The following is a 17,795-nucleotide window of genomic DNA, read 5'->3' as shown; positions in this document are numbered from 1 at the left end:
CACAAGTATCAAAGTCAGTAAAATCTAGAGTACTAAGTAGCCCATCATTTACCAACCTTTTGATTCTATCTATGTAGATATGACCTAATCTCCGGTGCCACAATGTAGAGGAATCCTCATTTACAACACATCTCTTAATGCCAGTTTGGACATGTAATGGATTATAAGTGGTATCATTTTGTAAGAATATGCGATAAAGACCATAAGACAAAATACCATTCCCAACACAATCAGATTTATAAGTCAAACTGAAAGATATTTATGAAAAATGAAAGGAATATCCAAATGGTATAAGTCTAGAAACTGAAATCAAGTTTCATGATAAACTTGGCACATAAAAGGTCCTTTGCAACTCCAAAACAAAACCACCATCTAAATTTAAATAACATGTCCCTATTGCTTCCACATGCGAGCCCATCTTGTTTCCGGATAAGGTGAATTGCTCACTTCTCATTGACTTCATTAGGTTTTGCATACCCTGCAAGGAATTTGAAATGTGGATTGTAGATCTAGAATCAATCCAACATGTATTGGTTTTTACATTAACCATATTAGATTCATAACAAAAAAATGAGGTAGGGTTACCTTTCTTCTCAAGCCATTTCTGGAATTTCAGAATTTTCTTCTTCATGTATCATTTCTTTTTACAGAAGAAACAATTTTCGTCTTTCTTAACGTTAGATTTGGGAGGAATTTTTTGTTTCCCTTTCTGACTGGATTGAGATTTTCCTTTCTTTTGCGTCACCAGCATGGCATTTTCTCTTTGTTCCATCAATAACCTTCCTTCCTCTTGAACACACATGGTTATCAATTCATTGATAGATCGCTTATCCTTATGTGTGTTGTTAGAGATTTTGAAAGGTCCATACTGAGGCGGAAGAGTGTTAAGGATAAAGTACACTAAGAAGGATTCAAACATTTCTACCTCGAGCTTCTTTAATTGAGCCACTATGTCCCTCATTTCCATGATATGTTTGCATACACCTCTTATACCGGTGAGCTTCAAGGACGTGAACTTCATAATTAGGGTACTTGCCAAAGCTTTATCTGAAGGGACGAATTGCTCGTCAATAGCCTTCAGCAATTCACGGACATTCTCATGTTGCTCGATTAAACCATGTATACCAACACTAATTTTTGTCTTAATGTACATCACGCTGAGGCGATTAGATTTCTCCCAGCGTTCGTACAATAGAATTTCATCAAGTGTGCTGGTATTAGTGATCTTATGTGGTTCATCTTTCCTTATGGCATAGTCTATGTCCATGCATCCTAATTGAAGAAGAATTCTCTCATTCTATATCTTAAAGTTATCTCTCCTGAGTTCGGGAACCTCACAATGAATATTAGATATGCTAGGTAAAACTGCACAAAAAGATTACAAGCTTATTAATATTTGAAGCTTTAAATAAATTCATGTTTTACCAATTTAAAACATGCTTAAAAATTGAATCTAATTTTATTAAAATTTTTTTGTGGGCTAAATTTTTAATTAAATAAGATTCACTATCTTAATGATAGATTTTATCAAACTATTTTTACTGAATTTATAAATTTTGTTATGAATATAGTTTGATATTTTCTATCTATAAGCTTTATGATAAACCATTAAATTAATTATTCCTAACTCCTATGGGTAAATTAGGAAAAATTAATTTTAACATTTTATCCTAATTAATTATATAAACACAATGAAATCCCCGTGGGGTAAAATCATCATATTTATATAATTAATTACAATTAATGTCCATAATGTGATCCTTATTTACTTAATATATAATTTTATATAATTAAGGATGTTGTGACTATTCCTTAATTATTTAAAATTATATGGTTCACTAGACATTAAAACTATATGATACAACTTTAATAAATCAATCACAAATTTAGGCAACAATTCATGCATTTAAAGCTACAAATTTACACATACATACAAACATATAAATTAGAATAAAATAATTTAAGTTGCATGTATAAAAAACACATAATAATTTAAAAGGTTTTAGATTGTGATTGGGTGCCTAAGTCCATATAAAAACACAATCAGTTCCAAGCCCAATCAAAAAATAATTCAAATCGGGCCATAAGGGCTTAAATTGGCCCAATTTTCACATTTATTCCATGACCCAACATTTAATGCCTTTTATTTTTGCAAAATGGGCCATTGCCCATGCATCGAAACCTAATGGGCCCAATAGCCACTTATATAAAGGCCCAAAACCTTAGTGGAACCCAATCTCTCTCTATGTTCTTCACCATTTTAATATCACTTGCAGCCGAAACCCAAGATCCTATTTTTCCGCCACCCCGTGGACTGCTTCAACACCGGCGGCGACGTGCTCGCCGTCACCCACGTGGAATTCACCATCATCGGCTGTAGTCCAAGCTATGGAGCCTCACGGGTGCTTCCATGCGCGACGCCATCACCAACCAGGAAGAGCCTCATGCAGTGCTTTCCAGCCCCCTGCAACACGAGTAGCCAACCTCTATACACTCCGGCCAGATCATCATGGTTGGCCACGACGACATCAACGGCCACCACAAAAGGGACGAGGTGGTTCCGTCGGAGTGCAGCCCCCGACTCTTCATCCCCGACTAACGCCAGGCTTCACTGGCAGTCCGCCCACGAGCCCAATCTCGGAACATCTGCATACATAAACCCAACGAAAACAAAGAGGCAAATGCCATAATCTCCGCCCCGTGTTACTATAGACAACGTACAACGCTGAATACGCTATTGGGAAAACGTATCAAAGACTTTATACATTGTAGGCAACGTGTCATTGAAGCCTTTGGCGTGGCGTGTATGCTGGCATCGCAGCCAGCGCGAAGAGCATCGGCTATAGCGGGACGCTTCCTACATCGACAACGCCATGTTGGCATTTTCTTCACCGGCGTCAAAGGTGGACTTCGGGTGGGGAAGATCGACTCTGGGTTCATACCATTTTCCATGGGGTGAGGATGCTGGGTACGTGATGCCAATGCCGAATCTGGCAAGAGATGACGACTAGGTGGTAGATGCAGTGCATGACTACCTAGAAATGGCAGTAACCAAGGAGCTGAACCATTCCACCCAATTTCTAGTTAATAGTCTCCACCATAGTAATTGCACCACGCAACACGTTAACTCAATATTTAGTTCAGTATGACTGACTGTTGTCTGTTATTTATTTGGTCAGCAAGTAAGGTATTTAATTTATACAGTGATTTAAGAGATCAGAAATACCAAAGCAGAGGTAAGATTTGAGTTGCTCTGATACCAAATGTAAGAAATTTACATGCAATATGAATCAAATTTGAAAAAGACTTAGGATCATTTTCTTACCTCCAACCATTGTTTCTAAATTGTATACTCACTAGTTGTTGCAGATCTTGTGTTTTCCAAACTCTGACATCTTTTCGTTAGATGGTGTATTACAGAAGAAAAATAGTAGAGAGAGAGGCGAGTTTGGGACCAAGACTAATATATATCAACTGTGGCTTCCATCAAACCACGTTGTATTTGATTTGCCACCACTATGAGCAGTTTGTGGGACATGCTCCTTAACTGTAGGGAAGTGAGATCTGGGTGGAGGACATGGTCAAAGTGTTGGACCACTTCAAAGGATGTGAACATGTGTGTGAACGTGTATCAGATAACAACCTTGTCATTCATATATAGTTTTTTACAATTCTGAAAAGAGAGTGAAATCTTTCTCAACATTTTTGGAACACATAAACTAGTAATTTTCATCATCACTGGGCATGGAAGCTACACCACACATGCACATATATCAGCCTAGTCTAGATAATCAATTTGATTTTGGATTGTAGTGCTCTTCAGATCCGTTTACAAGATGAAGGGTGCACGGCTCGTCGGGAGCCAGACAACAGCTGCAAGTAGCATTAAGCTTCTCTTCCCTACAGAAAACGCAAGTCATATAATTGACAGGTAAGCAGTAAAGAGGGTAGACTTCGGTACCAAAGCTTTTCGTAGTCTATCCCAGCAAAACCATACCTGCTGATCATGAACCAATATCTAGGATCAACACATACTATATGCCACATTTCAATCACCTAAAACCCCAAGATCATATGTATCGAATACGAATTTAAGATAGATACTTTCTAATAAGAAATGTTAATGTTATATGAGTGTCACATGCACCATGGCTCTTCCTTGTTAACGAAGAAGATGAATGCTAAGTATATGAAGTACCGTAAACAAGGAGAAGAAGCAACGAAGAGAATTTCATGTTGCCAACTGCGTTTGCTATGGCTTGGAGGGAATGGAGTGGTATATTTATAGAGACATGCCATGCACCATGCACATGGGGCATTTTTCGTCAAAATTCAAATTCAAATTCAAATAACAGAAGAATAATATTAAAGAGGATGCAAGAGAAGTCAGTCATAGTTATGGTACTTTTACTCAAAAATCAGGTTGCTAGCCAAGCATCAACAGGTTCTGAAAGTTATTGATGGAAATCAAGGACCAAAATAAAGGTACTGCTCATGGTTAATTTGTGGTATTATGTAGCTTTATTTTATTGATAGTTCACTTTTACTATTGGGACTAGCTTGGTCATTTGAGGGACTTGACTTCAAGGGAAACTCATACCAAACGAAGAATGCAACGAGGCAAGTTTATTGGCATTGAAATGAGATTATCCCTTTTAAGTATTTGTATTTCTTGAAATCTACTGTATTGGTGAAGAATTGAGATGGCAACATGACGGGTTTGGGACGGATCATCCCCATCCCAACCCCGTCCCATTTATTTAAATCAATTCTCATCCCTATTAATAAAAAAATTTAAACGAGGTTGGGCAGCCACGGGTATGGGGATTCACCTTAATTTTTTTAAATTTCAATTTTTTTACTTTTAAAATATTAAATTTTATTAAAAATAAACACAATTTATAACTACCCCATTAACATACCTAGTGAAAAAGTTGTACTATGTCGATACGAGAAACAAAGGAAAAAAAGAAGGCTTTGACAAAGTGACTTAAAGTTAAACTCACATTAAGTGATGTGATTTTCTATGATAGTTTGGTTTGAAATGAATGAGGAAATTGATTAATCATACATAGCCCAATTTCTCCATAACCCAATTTCATGGTATAGCCATTTTACTGTCATCACATATTAAAGTTCGTACAATGTGCAAACTTTAAGGTTGGCTACTAAACTTTCTAATATTTACTCTTCCTACTAGGCTCATTTTGGATAAATAGGGTTTATTTAATTAACATCTTTTAAGCCTAATTAAAACATAATAACACATCTGTTCTTTTGCATGTACTTGGATAATCTTAAAAAAGCTAGCCAACTATCACTACCTTGAAAAGTTATCACCACTTTGATAATTTATGTCTTTCAATCAAGGTTAACAAATATTGAGAGCCATTAGTTGTCACCTTCCATAAAAGTCAACACTTATCTCCTTAAGTTTTGTCAAATCCTTAACATGAACCTATTGGTTACTATTGGTGTCGTTCCCAACTGGAGTCAGGTCCGTCTAGCTGCACTGGAGTTAGGCGGACTTCTTCCCTTGTTCACGCTTCTTGAGGAGTCCGTCCAACTTCACTCGAGTCAGATGAACTTCTTCCCTACACAAAAGGATGTCCAGACGAGTGGTTCAGACATGCCCCTCCGAAACTTAAGTCAGACAAGGATAACTCTAACTATTTTTGTGGGAAAGAATGAGAGTATGCGCGTGCGTACCTTGTTTGTGCTTTTTGAGGGGTTTATATAGAGTTGATGACACCGTTCTTTATCTTGTATTGATGATTGCGCGGACTATCAAGTTGTTATTGTGGCTCAGACTGTTGAACAATCATATCAAGTAAGGATGACTGATTGGTGCCATCTGCTGACTATTGTGCTGAAATCTAAGGACCATGTAGCTCAAATGTCAGGTGGTTAGTCCGACGCTCAGACATTAGTCGTCTAGGCTGACGCATGTCAGAAATCTTGAGGACTTCACTGGATGGATTTGCTCGTCTGATAGGTCCAGTCGGCTCGGTCCGTCAATTTCGTCTAGCATTGTGGAAGAAGGAAAGCTTCATACTTCATGTGCTAGACAAAGCTCATCTTGGTCCAAACGAAGGGATCCCAGATGGGTTGTAAGTTTGCCCTGGATGACCAAAGGGTCTTGAGTGGAAGGACATGTGGAGGGAAGCCCCCCACAGTTACCACCTTAATTTTTTTTTTTTTTTTTTTGTCCCATTTTGAAGATCCAATCGATAGGGTAATAAAATGGGGTATTTTTGGTGCAATACGGAAACATAAGCCTTTTGGTTTATTCTCGAGAATCCTTTCATGAAAATGCTTGTTTCTCTCTAGACAAAGAAAAAGGTAAAACACTTCCGTTTTCATATCTATTTTATTTATTTATTCATCTATTGGTGCAATAAATATAACTTCGACAAGTTAGGTTGGGTTGATGGCTAACTAAAACTCAACCCAAATTTAAAAATAATCAACCCGAGTTGAACCCTACTTAACCTCTAACTCGGGTTAATTAACTCAAGCCCAATCAACCTTATTTTTCTAGCTTGGGTTGTATTCAAGTTAATTAGGTTAGGTTCAATTTAGTTGAATTAACTTGGATTTGTCAAGTTGATTGTGTTGTATGATTCAAAATCCATTAATAATATTTTAATTTTTTTTCTATACACTTATATCAAAATTTAAATAATAAATGGGATAAAATTTCAAGATAATAATAAAATTGTTATTTATTATTTGAGAATACAATATTTTCAATTTGAGAATACAAAACTTGTTATTTACATCAATACTATTTTGCAAGGCTACAACTTGGTGGAGGAGTTGGGTTAGGTTGATAGCTAAGTAGAACACAACTCAAATTAAGAAACAATCAACCTAAGTCAAAACCAACTCAACCTCTAACTCAAGGTAATTAACTCAAGCCCAACCAACCTCATTTTTCTAGCTCAGGTTGTATTCAAGTTAATTAGGTTAGGTTTGGTTTGGTTGGATTAACTCGGGTTTGTCAAGTTGATCACCTTGTATGATTCAAAATCCATCCATAATATTTTAAAATTTTTCTATATATTTATACCAAAATTTAAATAATAATTGCGATAAAATTTCAAGATAATAATAAAATTATAAAAATTAATTTATGTCTTTCTATAAATTAAAAAAAAGTAATATATAATTACAATTTGATATTTTCACTAAAATATGTATAAAAAATTATTTATTTGATAATATTATATGTTATAAATATTATAAAATTATTAAATCAGGTTCTAGTTAGACTTGGGTCTTTAAACTTTGGTGTGAGTCCAATTCAAAATTAATTCAGGTTGTTACAACTTAACCCAAGCATAACTCAATCATTAAAAATGATTTCCAAAACTTGTCCAAATCTTGGGTTAGATTGAGCTAATTCGTCCAAGTTGTAGCCCTATTATTTTGTCATAAAACTTCTATTAATTTTTATTTTTATGAAGGATCTCATCACTAGGCAATTCTCGCTCTGGTAACCATATGAAGACTTCCCTTGCTAATTGGTATGATCATCTTGAATATCTATCATCAAAAGTACTAAAATTTCTAGTATTTTAGTATTATCTACTGATTAATAATTCTTTGTTTTCCTTTTTCAATTCTTGTCTATGTAATAAGAGTCATTAGCTTCCCTTTGGTATCTCCACTCTTAAAAGTCATGGTCCTTTGGACCTTCTTCATACTGATGTGTGGGGACTATCTCCTGTTGTTCCAATGAATGGATTTTCTTATAATTTCATTTTTGTGGACTACTTTACAAAATATACTTGACTATTTCCTATGTCAAAAAAATTAATTAGAGGTGTTTCCCATTTTCTCAAAGTTCAAAATTATGATGGAAAAATATTTCAAAACTCCATTACCACAATCTATTTTGATGGTGAAGGTGAGTATCATGGACTTAAATCTTTTGTTGAGTCTCATGGAATTCAACATCTTTTTTCACCCCAACACACTTCGCAATATGTTGCCTCTCCTAAACATCAACATAGACATGTTGAAACCAGACTCACTTTATTACACAAAGCTTCCCTTCCCTTTTCTTTTTGGTCCCATGCATTCCAAGTTGTTGTTTACTTAATCAATCAAATATCCACTCCTATTCCTTACAAATCACCCTTTGAGTTGCTCTTCCAAACCACCCCTAATTATTCAAAATTGTTAGTGTTTGATTGTTTGTGCTATCCTTGGTTACATCGTTATGCTTACCACAAACTTGAACAAGAAATAAATAATCCATAAATGAGAAATATTCCTTATTTGTTTTTTGAAATTTGAACATATTAATATTTTATTTATATATAATTAATTATTTCATTAATTTTAAAATGTAGTAACACATAATTATTGAAACTTTGATTAATCAATTAATTTTGTGTACTACTTATTAATTATAATTCATGAAGGAATAAATATACATAAAGGAAAATGAATTTAAACTTACTACATTTTTCATCCTTGCATTTATTATTATAAAAAAATTTAACTTAATTTTCATAAATTGTACAATATCAATGAAAATAACATATTAGCAAAAAAAATTGATTGTATAATAAAGACAATTGATACTCTCTTCATGTCTGTCTTTAGAATGAGTTTGGTATACGAGATTAGGAATAAACATAAATTCGATAAAAAATGAAGAAGAACCACAACACCACTTGAAAGAGTATCATCAAAACCTTAGTAGAAGAGCTGAACTTTGGTTTCTATGATAATGAATTTTTTTTATTTATATCGCTATTTCTAAAAGCAATCCAAATATAGTAGTAAATGAGAAATGAAAGAAAAATTCTCATTTTCATGATCTATTTTAGGATCGATCCAAAACATGACCTTAGTAGCTATACTTGGTAATAATAATGTCATTTATTTCACCCCTTTGAATAAATTTGTTCATAAATTAATTAAGAATAGACAAATGAACAATCCTATAAAGACTTTAATTTGTTATTAAAATAATATATTATGCAAAATAATAAATATTTTGAATATGATCGTGAATACGGATGCATAAATGTAATATATTAGAAATAATATTAAAACAACATCAATGCACGTGTTTGTCTAGATCCATTAATAAGAATTTAAAAGATTATCAATGAGTTGGTCAAGATTTTTAAACTACGATTAACACGTGATATACTTGATTGATGGATAAAAATATACAACATGGGAATGTCAATAATTAAACAAAAGAACGTAAACATAAAAGTAAAAGTAAATCCCATGTTTAAATTTAATTTATTATTGAATTTGCCTAACATTTATATTTCAATAACGTTTTAGTATCTTAAATTCAAGTGTATTATTTGAGTTGTAAACTTATTTTTCGAGCTATATAAGTAAAGGGTGTTTTAGAGAAAATTACTTACAAATAATTAATCCAGTCCAAGCATGGGTTGTAAGTCCAATCCAAGCATGACCAACGTGGTATTGCTTCTATCATTTGTGGTGACTCTCTCACATATCCCAATTCTCTTCGCAGATTCCCTACAAGACTACAGAGAGCAGGGGATTGTGGATTGGTTTAATCCGAAAGTTACAGTCCAAATTAAGAACAGCATGGATGGAAGAGAGCATATTACTTTTCATTGCAAATCCATTGACAAAAATCTTGGAACGCATACTTTAGGCCCTGGCCAATTTTTTGAGTGGAAATTTAGACCTTCTATCTTTGGGGCTGCTACACGGTTCTTTTGTAATATTAGATGGCGACGATACTCAGTGGATTTTGACGCATGGGTTTCTTCGTCGGAGTCGTCGCCTTGCAAAATGTGTCTCTGGGATGTAACCAAAGATTTGATTATTGGGCCAGATCGTTACGTCCACTGGAAATAAAATTGAAGTAGTTGTACTGCTATCAACTACGTACCTGTAATAACCAACCACACAACTGGTTGATTGGCCAGGCATTTTCATCACATCAGTATCATGGTTTTTTCTCATTATTATAGAATTAATTAAGCTATGTTTGATTCCCGAAATATTTGAAAAAATATGTGAGAAAAAGAAGATAGAGACGAAAATTGAAAAGAAGAGAAAAGCTAAGAAAAATAAAAAAATACATCAAAAGTCAATAAATTATTTTTATATCATCTTCAAATTTATTTCATTTATTTTCACCTATTACATAAATATTAAATAATTTTAAAATGTATACATTTTTTTTTTTTTACAAATTTAATTATATATATATATATTTTTTCTATTTTCTATAACGAAACCAATCGTGAAAAATTATTTTCCTTATCTTTTTTTTTTCTTTAATACTTTCAATGAGCCAAACATAGTGTTACCATTATTGAAAGAGACTATTTTACTAGAGTTTTAGAAATTAATATGATAAGATATCCACTGAGGTGAATACGAATCTTGATTTTACAAGTTTAGAACACGGGGTTTATGTCTTGATCTAGGAATTTGATATATTGTGGGTTTGGAAGCATTAGAGTGTTGGATCATGTTTGTTTGGATAGAAATATTGCTTATTTGATTCTCATTTTATGGTTATATGGTGGTTCATGTTGACAATGATTTTTAAAAATAGTTCTTAAAAATATTTCTTTAAAAAAAAGAAAAGAAAAATTCCTCCTTAGGAAATCCTTTTTGTTCCTCTATGAAGTTACTTTTATAAAACCATCTCAATATATCATATTAGAGTTGGTTGAGCCTAATTTGGGTTCTTACTATGTTAAATAACTTGGGGTTCACTTATTGTGGATTGAAAGGTATTACCAAATTCTCCTTAAGTAGCAACATTATAGGATATAATGCCCATCCACTTTCCAAAAATTTATATATGAAATTATCAAACATAAAATCTAATATTTTCCTTTAAAGAAGAATAGAAGAAGAAACCTAGGGAAATCAAAGAGAAATGATTTTATTTAGATTTTTCCTTTTTCCAAAAATTTATATATGAATATATCAAACATAAAATCTAATATTTTTCCTTAAAGAAGAAGAAGAAGAAAAAAAAAAGAAGAAAAAGAAAAGGAAACCCAACAGAAATGAAGAGAAATGATTTTTTTTTTTTAGATTTTTCCTCTTTTTTTTTTTTTTTCAAATATGAATAAACATAAATATCCTTATTTGCATTAGGATGTGACCAAAATGTCCTTGGTTGCCACCAAAATTGTAAACATTTAAGTTATGTCCACCAAAATACCAAATATTCTTGAGTTGGGGAAAGATGAAGAAATTATGCTTCAGTTTTGTTTTTATGAAAATCAAGTCGTAAACATCTTTACAAAGTTAATCAAGGTGAAAATTGTTCAAGTTGAAGGAGATGATATGCTGAAATTTGAAGACCTTGGTTAAGGGAGAGGGTGTAGGACTCCTAATTAAACCAAGATCATGTTTCTTTAGTATATTATAATTATTTCACTAATATTAGGAGTTTGATTGTTATTATAATTAGGTTTTTTTTCGTGTGGACAAATTGTTCATGTGCTAGAAAGTTTTTTTTTTCTTTCCTCTTGTTGCTCACATCATAAAATTAAGGGTTATTTGATAAAAAGTAACATTGAAAATGCAAATTCGAAAGAATCACCATCTTTTAAAAACCTCTTTTGGACAAAATTAGTCTTCAATAATTTCTTAATGACTATCTCATATCAAACATTTTTGGTTAAAAAGTGGGGGTAAAAATGTCAAAAAGGTTATATTTGCAATTTTTAATACACGAAAGTTACTTTTTCAAATGTGGATATGTGTTATCTCACCCCTTTTAATAAAATGTTAATTTCTAAAATTAAATATTTAGTTAACTTAAAAAAATGTTGTATAATATATTGATATATATCAAGATATTTTAAAATGAGGATATACTAGAATAAGAAATATATAATCATTAAATAAGAAACATTCCTCATTTGTTTTTTGAAATTTTAGCGTACTAATTTTTCATTTATATCTAATTAATTACTTCATTAATTCTAAAATTTAGTAACACATAATTGCTAAACTTTGATTAATCAATTAATTTTGTGTACTACTTGTTAATTGTAATTCATGTAGGAATAAATATACATCAAGGCAAAAGCATTTAAACTTCATTTTTTGTCCTGACAATTATTATTATAAAAAAATTTAACTTTTTATAAATTGAAAAATATCAATAAAAATAGCATAATGGCAACAAATCAATGTGTATCATAGAGGCACTAAATATTGCCATCATGTCAATCTTTAGGATGAGTTTGGTACATGGGAATATGAATGAACTTAAATTGGATAAAAATGAATAAGAATTATAGAGGCACCAAATATTGCCATCATGTCAATCTTTAAGACAAGTTTGGTACCTAGGAATAGGAATGAACTTAAATTAGATAAAAATGAAGAAGAATCATAATACCACATGAAAGAGTATCATCACCCTTTAGCAAAAGCATGGGACTTCAGTTTCTATAATAATAAATTTTTTATTTGTTTAGTAAATGAAAAATAAAATGAAATTCACATTTTCACTATCTATTTTAGGATCCAAAACATGACCTTAGTAGTTACACTTGGTGAATGAACAATCCTATAAATGAGTTTATACATCACCTGACTTCTCTTGTGAACTATATATAAAGACTTTGATATTAAAATAATATATTACGTTAAATAATAAATATTATGAATATGATCATGAATATGGATGCATAAAATGTAATATATTAAAAATAATATTAAAGTAGAAAAAGCACTTAAATAATTTACGTGTTTATCTTGATCCATCAATAAGAATTTAAAAGACTATCAATGAATTGGTTAAGATCTTTAAACCGCTACGATCACACTTGATACATGCACCCATAATGTGTGAATGTCAATAATTAAATGAACGAACATAAAAGTAAACCCCATGTTAAATTTGTGATTGCATTTGCTTCACATTAATCCTTGAATAACGTTTTAGTATCATAAATTTAAGTTACCATATGAGGTGTAAAGTTATTCTTTGAGTTATAAGTAAGGCTTCATTTGTAAGTAAAAAGTGTTGTAGAGAAAAATTACATAGAAACAATTAATCGAATCCAAACATGGTTGGTAAATCCAATCCAAGCATGACCAACGTGGTATTGCTTGTATCATTTGTGATGACTCTATCACATATTCCAATCCTTTTCGCAGACTCTCCACAAGGCTACCAAGAGCAAGGGTTCCTTAAGGGGTTGCTCGATTGGATTATTCCAATACAAATTGTCCAAATTAGAAACAACGTGGGTCGAGGAGAACATATTACCATTCATTGCAAATCCGAAGACGATGATCTTGGGACTCATGTTCTAAGCTTTGGCCAATCTTTTCAGTGGAAATTTAGAAAATCTTATTGGAATACACGATTCTTTTGTTCTGTTATGTGGCGCGAACACTACCTGGATTTTAATGCTTTTGTAGTTAATGAAATAGAGAAGGGTAAACGGAAAACTTCATTTTGCAGTACTACGTGTGTTTGGCTTGTAATGCGTCCATTCATTAAAAGTCCAGAAGGTAAACGTTTGCATTGGAAATAAAGTGAAAGTTGTTACTACTATATACTAGTTGAAAGTTTGTATGTAATAACCAACCACATAATTGGTCAATTCCCGAGGCATTTTCCTTTCATTGATATGTTTGGTTCATGAATGATACATGGTACTACCTTGCTTAAATTCATACCATTCTATCTATCATAGTATATCACATGCACTTTTTTCATTGTTATAAAATTAATTAATTGAAGTTTGTATGTAACAACCAACCACGCAACTGGTCGATTTGTGAGACATTTTTCTCGCATCAATATGTTTGGTTTGGGAATGATACATGGTGGTACCTTGCTTAAATTCATATCGTTCTATCTATGATAATATATCGCATGCACTTTTTCATTGTTAAAAATTAATTAATGAAAGTTTGCATGTAATAACCAACCATGCAACCGGTCAATTTGGGTGGCATTTTCCTTGTATCAATATGTTTGGTTCAGGAGTGATACATGGTGTTACCTTGCTTAAATTCATGCCATTTTGTCTATCATAATATATCACATGTGCTTTTATCATTGTTAAAAATTAATTAATGAAAGTTTACATGTAATAACCAACCACGCAATTGGTCGATTTGCTAGGCATTTTCCTCGCATCAATATGTTTGGTTTGTGAGTGATACATGTTGCTACATTACTTAAATTCATACCACTTTGTCTATTATAGTACATCACATTTTCATTGTTATATAATTAATTAATTAATTAATTAATTAATGTATGGAATTAAAAAATTATATATATGTATATGGTGGTACGATTATCGAAAGAGACTATTTTATGAAAGTTTTAGAAATTGAAGTGATAAGGTATCAAGTGAAGTGAAGACGGATCTTGACTTTAAAGATGATAGGTGTTTAAATAAAATTGTATTAATATTTCATTAGAGTCTTTGCACGGTAGTAATTCATGTTATTCAAAATACCAAGTATGCTTTTGGATACTTATCCTATTTTCTATTTTTAAAATAAAAAAATAGTGATAACTTTTATATAAGATCCAAGAACTGTTAGAGACTGACATTGAAAAAATAATGGTTTTAAAAACTAATTAAAAGAATTGAAGTATCAAAAGAATTTTCATACCTCAAAATTTTAAAGTGATTTTTAAAGACATAAAATAAATTGATATATATATATATATATTGTATAAAATGTTCTAATTTAATAATTTTTTTAAAAAAAAAGAAATGTATCCAAACAAACACTAAATATATAGTTTTTTTTTAGCTAATTAACAACATTGCTAAACTCTTCTCTAACTCTATATCAAATTAAATGCTTACAACCCATAGTTTATGTTTTTGATCTAGATACTAGATATATTGCAGATTTGGAAGCATTACAAATATTGGATCATGCTTTGTTGGATAGAAATATTGCTTATTTAATTCTCATTTTATAGTTATATGGTGGTTCTCGTTAACAAGAATTTAAAATATAGTTCTTTAAAATAGTTTTTAGAAACAAAATCCTATTTTAGAATTCAAATACAAATTTTTTCAAATTATTCTTTATATTTTCAATTATTTCACACAATATTACAAAAATCCAATTGAAATAACTTAACTTCTTTTTAAGAAATAATCTTTATATTTTCACCACAATGTGGGAACATAAAAATCATGAGGTCAGAGACCTCTAATCCTAAATCCTCGAAAGTACAACACACAATTTTACTTTTTGTTTCCCACATTCTAATACACCACACCTTGTGATTTTGTTAAAAATAAGTGCTTAGCAAGTCGAAACCTCATGAAAAATGGCTAGGACTCAGACTAAGACTCTCACCAAGTACTATAATTGTAGTCGCTTTGCTTGGGGGCAACTTCTTTTTGTACTCTAGCATCACTGCTCATTTTAAGCTTCCACAACACCAATGCTTCTTCATGTGCACTTACAAGATTATGCGGTTGGTGATGGTACAAACCCAATAGGTAAAGAATTGATGAATTTTTCTTTATTTGTAGATTGTAATCCATTAAGTTATGATAAAGTTACTCAAGACAATTGTTGGCTTAAAGTTATGAATGCAGAAATTCATGCAATTGTGAAAAATAATACATGGGAGCTTACTAATTAATCTCTTTAATTTTAACAAGCCAATTGGTGCCAAATGGGTGTATAAAACCAATCATAAGCCAAATGGAGAAGTTGATTGTTTCAAAGCAAGATTGGTGGCAAACAATTACAAGCAAATGGAGAAGTTGATCGCTTCAAAGCAAGATTGATGATAAAAGGTTACAAGCAAAAACCAAGTATTGATTATTTCAAAGTATTTATACTTGTTGCTAGAATTAACACTGTTTGCATACTTATCTCTCTTGCAACACAAAACAATTAGAAAAATTTTCAAATTGATATAAAATTTGAAAAATCTAAGGGAGGTAGTGTAGGAGTCCTAATTAAACCAAGATCGTATTTCCTTAGTATATGGGAATTCTTTTATTAACATTGGGAGTTTGATTGTTATTATAATTTGGTTTCTAATAATTATTTGTTTTCTTTTCCATAGTTTTTTTTCCTTTTTGTGTGGAAAAATTGTTCTTGTCTCATAAAGGTTTTTTGTTGTTTTTGTTATTGTTGTTGCTCACACGATAAAATTAAAGGTTATTAGATTGAAAGTCACATTGAAAATCCATATTCGAAAGAATAACCTCCATCTTTTAAAAACCTCTTTTAGACAAAACTAGTCTTCAATAATTTTTTAATCACAATCTCATATCAAGCACTTTTTGGATTAAAAAAAAAAACAGGGTAAAAATGTCAAATTTAGGCTATATGTATAATTTTTAATACATGAAAGCTATTTTCACAAATATAGGTGTTATCTCATCCCTTTTAATAAAATACTAATTTCTAAAATTAAATGAGAAATGTATAAATAAGGATATACTAGAATAAGAAAAAAGCAATAAAAAAATGTGAAACATTCCTCACTTGTTTTCTTATGAGATTTTAGCATATTAATTTTTCATTTATATTTAATTAATTACCTCATTAATTATAAAATTTAGTAACATGCAATTGCTAAAATTTAATTTGATTAATCAATAAATTTTGTATAGTACCACTGTCAACGGTAATTCATGTAGCAACGAATTGATGTGTATCATAAAGGCACCAAATGCTCTCATCATGCCAATCTTTAAGGTAAGTTTGGTACACGAGAATAGGAATGAACATAAATTTGATAAAAGTGAAGATGAATCACACAATGATTAAATGAATGGACATAAACCCGTGTTTTAATTTATTATTGGATTTGCTTCACACTAATCCTTAACTAACGGTTAAGGATTATACATCACCCATTGCTAAATGGTTATATTGTCAATCCTCTTTGCAAGTACTGAATTGTAAAGATTTTCATATTAAAATAATATATTATGCAAAATAATAAATATCACAAATATGATCATGAATATGGATGCATAAAATGTAATATATTAGAAATAATATTAATGTAGAAAAAGCACTTAAACAATATCAATGTGTTTACCTTGATCCATCAATAAGAAATTAAAAGGCTATCAATGAGTTGGTCAAGACCTTTTAAACCACTATGACTCATACTCGATGGATAAAAATATACAATATAGGAACATTAGTAATTAAATGAATGAATGTAGACGTAAAAGTACAAGTAAAAGTAAACCCCATGTTTTAATTTAGGGTTATTTGATTAAAAACCCAATTTGAAAATCTAGCCCTCCATAATTTTTTGACCACATTTGGACTAAAATGCCCACATTCTTTTTTTTTTTTTTTTTGTAAAAAATAACTATTTCTTTTAAAACCTACATGTAAATACTTGAAACTATCAAGGGTATTTATGTTAAACATGGATTACTCTTCAATAAAAAGCATAGAATAGGCTAAAATCACAAATACATGGATTATTCCATGCCTTTCAACCAATTAATTCTTTATTTTATTATTACATTTGCTTCACATTAATCCTTAAATAATATTTTAGTGTCATAAATTCAAGTGAAGTATATGAGTTGTAAACTTATTCATGGTGTTAAAGTAAAGGCTTTATATGTAAAGGGGTATTGTAGACAAAATTACATAGAAATAATCAATCAAATCCACACACATATGGGTGGTAAATCCAATCCAAGCATGAACAAGGTGGTATTGCTTGTATCATTTGTGGTGATTCTATCACATATTCCAATCCTTTTTGTAGACTCTCCACAAGGCTACAAAGAGCAAGGATTGATTTCGTGGATAGACAACCA

At 31.2% G+C, this 17,795-nt stretch overlaps 1 protein-coding gene across 1 annotated transcript; it reads right to left on the bottom strand.

Moving 5' to 3' along the window:
• Window positions 1-2,031: 2,031 nt before the first annotated feature.
• LOC117927267 lies at window positions 2,032-3,422 on the bottom strand. Its single transcript, XM_034846724.1, has 2 exons — window positions 3,326-3,422; window positions 2,032-3,059 (listed from the first exon to the last, which is right to left on the bottom strand). The coding sequence occupies exons 1-2, from the start codon at window positions 3,333-3,335 to the stop codon at window positions 2,707-2,709; spliced, it is 363 nt and encodes a 120-aa protein (XP_034702615.1). The 5' UTR covers window positions 3,336-3,422; the 3' UTR covers window positions 2,032-2,706.
• Window positions 3,423-17,795: the final 14,373 nt, after the last annotated feature.

Source organism: Vitis riparia, chromosome 12, assembly GCF_004353265.1.
Source record: "Vitis riparia cultivar Riparia Gloire de Montpellier isolate 1030 chromosome 12, EGFV_Vit.rip_1.0, whole genome shotgun sequence".
Lineage (NCBI taxonomy): Eukaryota > Viridiplantae > Streptophyta > Magnoliopsida > Vitales > Vitaceae > Vitis > Vitis riparia.
Note: the sequence above shows the minus strand (reverse complement) of the source record. Positions and strands in the feature narration are given on the sequence as shown.